Source organism: Thermothelomyces heterothallicus (genome assembly GCF_042370625.1).
Source record: "Thermothelomyces heterothallicus CBS 202.75 unplaced genomic scaffold P884_scaffold_28, whole genome shotgun sequence".
Classification (NCBI taxonomy): domain Eukaryota; kingdom Fungi; phylum Ascomycota; class Sordariomycetes; order Sordariales; family Chaetomiaceae; genus Thermothelomyces; species Thermothelomyces heterothallicus.
In genome coordinates, this window is record NW_027192589.1 from 92539 (window position 1) to 98538 (window position 6000).

The window sequence follows — 6000 nt, forward strand, 5'->3', positions numbered from 1 at the left end:
ATGTTGAGGAGCTTGCGTGCTCCTCATCCACCAATCATGGCTCGAATGGGGGAGATTGTCGCTGGGGCCGGCTCAGATTGGCAGCAGCTTCCCACCACAAGATCCAGAGCGGGTTGTGATTGCCCAAGATTCTTACCACAACCGTGAATTGGCCCAGGGCTCCATTAAGATAAGAATTCTACCCCGAAGTTACCTCGTCCTGGGGTTCCAATGAGACTGTGATAGGTATGTATATACGGAGTACTCATGGAGACAACGCAATCAAGGAATGGACGCTCTGGGCTCGGACTCTGAAAGCATTTCCAAGCGAGTTGCCTAGCTTTGAATAGGCAGCATACTTTTCATTTCACCGCTCCTCACAAGTACATATACTCTAACAATCACTTGCTCGGCAGCCTGGTAAGTCCTGCGCAGTGGTGTAGTTTTTTAACTACTTCCTAATCTTCAAGACAGTGAATATAGTAAGGGGAGTATATATGGGTGCCCGCTGGATCTTGCGCAAAACAAGATTAAAGATGAGATTGCGCTAGGGGTGGGCTGCTGTGCATCAAATCAGCGACCTCCCACCTCCTCAGTATAGTTAGTTATTGTGGCTGTTTGACGAGTGCATGAGCTCCAAAAAAAAAAAAAAAAAAAAAAAAAAAAAAAAAAGACATAAGTCCAGAGAGGAAGGTGAGTTTCTTCGTAAGACATAGAACAGGTAACAACCGCTTATTAGCAGCCAAATAACTGATGGGCTTGAGAGATGATGTGCATTCATGGATGCAGTGCTTATGTCACCAGGTATGTTCTTTGGCTAAAGTCCGGTGCTTGGACGGTCGGGTAAAGACTGCAGCACTCGGCGCAGTGCAAACGATGTTTGGATATGATCTAGTTGATCAGGGCAATACAGCAATACATGAGACGACTTTATTGATCAATTTAGAATCTCTTACCGTTCTCTGGGTCGTTTCCATAGATCTGCGGCACATCCTTTGAACGTACTCCGAACAGCGAAGGCAAGGAATGTCCTGATTCGCTCGCGACGGGACGGGAGGAACCCAGGACGATCGCAGAGAAATTCTATGCCAATCTGGGACTTTTAGGGATTGAGAAAGTCCGAGTTCATGGGGCCGTCTTCCCGACAAACGTAAGTTAACCAAGTTGTCTGGTTTATTCGTGTGTAGTGTATACTGTTATATCGAATGTCACTTTTGCAACGCCACCTTGTTGGCCTAGTCGATGCAGCACTACACGGTATGGAGTCTCTGCTGTACCAGCCGGTTTGATGAGGAAAGCCTTCGTGTAGGTATGCGATCATGGCTTCCCAGGTAGTGTAGTTACTCCGTAGACCACTTTGAGATACCCACCTATGATGGTATCTCCGAAGTACAATACCTGTCTTCCGATGGTACGGTAATAACTTCGCGGTGAAAGCAGCGCGTTCATCAAACACATGTATGCCGACAACGCCACCCCAAGAACCCGTTTCTGTCCGAACAGTCTACTGCGGATGACACAAACTGCTTCGAGAGAACGGATCCTTCTCGAGTCGGGTACCTGAATCGTGCAAGTACGCGCGTTTCTGTGGACTTGGCCACGCCGACCCACAAAGAGATTTTGGTGTTCGCGAGCCGACGTCTTGAAGGGATACGCAAACAGTGTCTCTAAGGACCTCCTCTGCTTGGCATGTAGGTATTTATATACTGCATTGTAGCTCCGTACGCTATCTCAGTCCTCAAGATATCACTCCGTACCGGCGACACAAGCTCCTATTCCTTGTCGCAACGTTGATGTGACTGATGCCTGCATATATGTACGTACGGACTTCTACGGAGTAATACAGTACATACATACCCATGTGTGACCAGGGACCTATCGTGCCTTCAAGGTAGTGGAACGAATGTGCAAGGCAAGGAATGTCTTGCCCTGTGGGGTAAGTATCACGAAGCTTGTTGTCCGCGAAGTGGACGTACATTCGTAATGTATGTACATACGTCACCCATTGCCCCGATGGTGTCCTCGCTACGAACAACACTATTTCGTACACCAAGGATTATCCTCGTCACTCTCAGTTGTAGTGTACCTGCCGGCTGAGATGTCGCTTCGGTGTTATGTAGGTTATTCGTACACTCTGGATGAATAATTTCGGACGATCCAGCTCCCGCAGCGCCCCCCCTTCGATTTGCAGCTTTCCACAGCTTCTGAAAGCCGATCGCTCAATTCGCCGGCGGCTGTGTTCGAGTGATCGTCCAACACTCGGTGTGCTGTCTGGCTGATCGAAGGTGGTGAAACGAGACGCAGTCAGGTATTGTGGAGTCGGTTGCGGCTCGCACCAACTCGAAACAAGGCTCGCCCACCACACACCCTTGTCTCCCGGCTCTTGAGAACAGGGATTGGGAGCGCCACGGCAATCGCCATAAACTCGAGACGGTGCTTCCCCGTGCCTCCGTGATCCCTTCCTTCAGCCCGCTCTTCCCCCCCCCCCCCCCCCCCCCCCCCCCCCCCCCCCCCGTGCTTTCGTGTAAGGGCTCCCCCTGTCAGGTCAGTGTTATTGCCCATCTGAGAGCACAGTGTCCTCATTGGTGACTGCGGGATGCAAAGCCCGAGATGGGTTAAGGCCGAGATGGTGATTTTTGCTGGACTTTGGTGGGTTGCAGCCGTCATTTTGTGGTTTTGTAATTAAATGGCCATGCTGTGATACAACACCACAGCAACTCAACCCGGGGTTAGCGCTGGGGCACCGCGCATGTCAACAAACGGAATGATAACGTGCGTGCGTCCAACCAGGAAGCGGGGTGATGCCAATCGAGCCCTCGCAGAGAGTTCTTGACATTGGCGGGATCCCTTTGAAACGCTTGTTCGAGCGAGAGCGTGGGCGTTGAAGGGAATTGGCAGCCCCACCAGACCAACCACTTCGAGATAGGCATAATTTCAGCCCCTCCATCCATACCCCTCCGCTCACCCCCTTTTTGGGGGAGGGGGGCTTGGCACGGCCACGTCCATCCCAGCAAACAGCCCAAAACCCGCCAGGGTCCAAAAGTTTGGTGTCGCCTTCATAACACCACAACCGGAACAGGGTCCGCGTTTCTGTCTTGCCTCCAGCACCACAGCCCTTTAACAACAACAGAGAAACCCCTTTCGCGCCACTTGGGTTTTTGTCTCTGCAAGCCGCACTCGTTGGTTCTGCACAGCCTGCGACATCTGCTCAGTCCCCTGCCCCGCAGCCGCCCAAGGTCCTTCACTCTTTTCCAAAATGGCGGATATGTAGGTTTCCACGGAAACGCTGGCGTCCCTCGATACCTGGCGACCGTCTCGTTGACTGGCAATCTGCAGTAATGTCGACGTTCTTGTTATCGGCGCCGGCCCGACCGGTCTCGGTGCGGCCAAGCGTCTCAACCATATCGTGAGCTCGCCGCTGCCTTGACCTGCGCTTCGCTAGACTTGCTGACTCGAGCCATAGAATGGGCCGTCCTGGTTGATTCTGGATGCCAACGAGAAGGCTGGTGGTCTTGCGTCCACCGATGTTACTCCTGAGGGCTTCGTACGTCTCCTGCCGGCTTTGTTGTGTGTGCACTTGGGGAGGCTGCTGCTGACAACGAGACCATGACAGCTCTACGACGTTGGCGGCCACGTTATCTTCTCGCACTACAAGTACTTCGACGACTGCCTCGACGAGGCCCTTCCCAAGGAGGATGACTGGTACCATCACCAGCGCATCTCGTACGTCCGGTACAAGGGCCTCTGGGTTCCTTATCCTTTCCAGAACAACATCTCGATGCTGCCCAAGGAGGACCAAGTCAAGTGCATCGACGGGCTTATCGACGCCGCCATGGCCGCTCAGGTCTCCACCACCAAGCCCAAGGACTTCGACGAGTGGATTCTGCGGGTTTGCGGCGAAGGCGTCGCCGATGTCTTCATGCGGCCGTACAACTACAAGGTCTGGGCTGTGCCCACGACCAAGGTACGGGTGGTCTCACCGATGGTTTGGCGAATCGTATGCTCACCAACCTTCAGATGCAATGCGAGTGGCTCGGCGAACGTGTCGCGGCGCCCAACCTCAAGCTGGTCACCAAGAACGTGATCCTCAACAAGGTTGCCGGCGGCTGGGGTCCGAACGCCACTTTCCGGTTCCCTGCCAGAGACGGAACGGGCGGTATCTGGATCGCCGTGTCGAACACGCTTCCCGAGGAGAAGAAGCGCTATGGCGAGAAGGGTGAGGTCACCAAGGTCGACGCGCAAAAGAAGATTGTCACTCTGAAGGACGGCACGACGATCGGCTACGGCAAGCTCATCAATACCATGCCCGTGAACCAGCTTGTCGAGAAGATGGGCGACCAGGAGCTCATCAACCTGGCCAAGGGTCTCTACTACTCGTCCACCCACGTTATCGGCGTGGGCATCCGTGGCGAGCGCCCGGAGCGGATCGGCGACAAGTGCTGGGTAAGGCGAACAAACCGATAACACAAAATACCAGGCGTGGAACCGTCGAGACGCTAACACTCCGGTCCCAGCTCTACTTCCCCGAGGACAACTGCCCCTTCTACCGGGCTACCATCTTTTCCAACTACTCGCCGTATAACCAGCCGCAGGCTGACGTCAAGCTGCCGACTCTCTACCACGCCGACGGTAGCAAGCCGAAGAGCAGCGAGCCCAAGGAGGGCCCGTACTGGTCCATCATGCTCGAGGTCTCCCAGTCGACCATGAAGCCGGTTGACGAGGAGAACCTGCTGAAGGACTGCATCCAGGGCCTCATCAACACAGATATGCTCAAGCCCGAGGACGAGATCGTCTCGACCTACCACCGCAAGTTCAACCAGGGCTATCCCACCCCGACGCTCGAGCGGGAGGGCGTCCTCAAGCAGCTTCTGCCCAAGCTCCAGGACTTGGACATCTGGTCTCGCGGCCGGTTCGGCAGCTGGAGGTACGAGGTTGGTAACCAGGACCACTCGTTCATGCTCGGTGTGGAGGCGGTCGACAACATCGTCACCGGCGCCGTTGAGCTGACGCTCAACTACCCCGACTTCGTCAACACGCGCCAGAACAATGAGCGCCGGCTCGCCCAGACCTTCTACAATGCGGGGTCCTCGAGCAACCTCCCCTCCCGGCCTGCCCCCAAGGCTTAAAGGGGTGAAGCGCGAATTCGCGGAAGCCTAAAGCACCCATGGGACTCTGGGTCGCATGCATAGCAAGCGGGAATTGGTTGCAGGCATTCTGTTTTCGCTAGACTCGCATGGCACGGCCTCTTCGATGCAGCATGCTCCTGGGATCGGAGAGGAGGGGTTAGGAGGGGAAAAAAAGGCAAGTAGCTGGTTCTGGAGGGAACAACGAGGTTGGGACAACGCAACCCCTCGTTTGTGGGACAAGGACGAGGGCTGCGTGTCCACCTAGAGATGCTCAGTAATCGTCCCGCTAGTTGTCTGGTATAGAACCCGATTATGGGTGATAGAATATAATAGATCATAAGAGCAAGACAGCATACGAAACGCGGCACCATCGCTTTCCTCCAGATGTTTATTACGAGTTGGCCTAGGTCCAAGTGGAGGAAGTGGTCAGCTTGGATCCGGGAAGCAGCCCGCCGACCCCGACTGAACCGAGCCGGAGCGGGGACGGACTGCAGCCTTGTCTGACGTCAACGGCAGTTCTGCTGTTTGCTAAAAATGGTGCGGCAAAGTTCAAGAGCCTGTGCAAAGTAGTATAATTCGTATGCTGAACTTAATATTGGAACGAAGAATATTGGACTGGGGTAGGAAGCTCTCGGTGTGACCAGAGGGCCACAGGATACAGTTTTGTTTTTCCGGTTCCGATAAGTTACACCATGTACAGTACACTAGACATAAATAGGGGTACCTATCTAAGAGAGGCAAGGAAGACAGAACAACAGGAACGCAATGGAATAACAATAATAATAACAGCAACGAGTGCTCTCGCGGGCTTGTTCCTGTCAGGATGTAGTTCTCCCTTTGTTTGTGAGTTTAGCTATCTTTTTCTACACAAGTAGACTCTTCTATATCTGCCCAG

The 6000-nt window shown here is 53.9% G+C and overlaps 2 protein-coding genes across 2 annotated transcripts; one reads left to right on the plus strand and one right to left on the minus strand.

The window, feature by feature from the left end:
- Nucleotides 1–2944: 2944 nt before the first annotated feature.
- Nucleotides 2945–5105, plus strand: P884DRAFT_250064 (uncharacterized protein; the record flags this gene model as incomplete). The annotated part of the gene is made up of 6 exons (XM_069440628.1): nt 2945–3246; nt 3316–3385; nt 3443–3523; nt 3593–3943; nt 3997–4422; nt 4494–5105. The coding sequence occupies exons 1-6, from the start codon at nt 3236–3238 to the stop codon at nt 5103–5105; spliced, it is 1551 nt and encodes a 516-aa protein (XP_069294443.1). The 5' UTR covers nt 2945–3235.
- On the minus strand, nt 5078–5491 carry P884DRAFT_263831 (uncharacterized protein). The gene has a single exon (XM_069441792.1). It carries the CDS (start codon nt 5474–5476, stop codon nt 5102–5104), a length of 375 nt encoding a protein of 124 aa, XP_069294444.1. The 5' UTR covers nt 5477–5491; the 3' UTR covers nt 5078–5101.
- Between the last annotated feature and the right edge of the window lie 509 nt (nt 5492–6000).

Bases quoted from the DNA above. Each gene is read 5' to 3' on its own strand.
- P884DRAFT_263831 (XM_069441792.1), bottom strand. From the start codon at position 5,476: ATGGTGCCGCGTTTCGTATGCTGTCTTGCTCTTATGATCTATTATATT.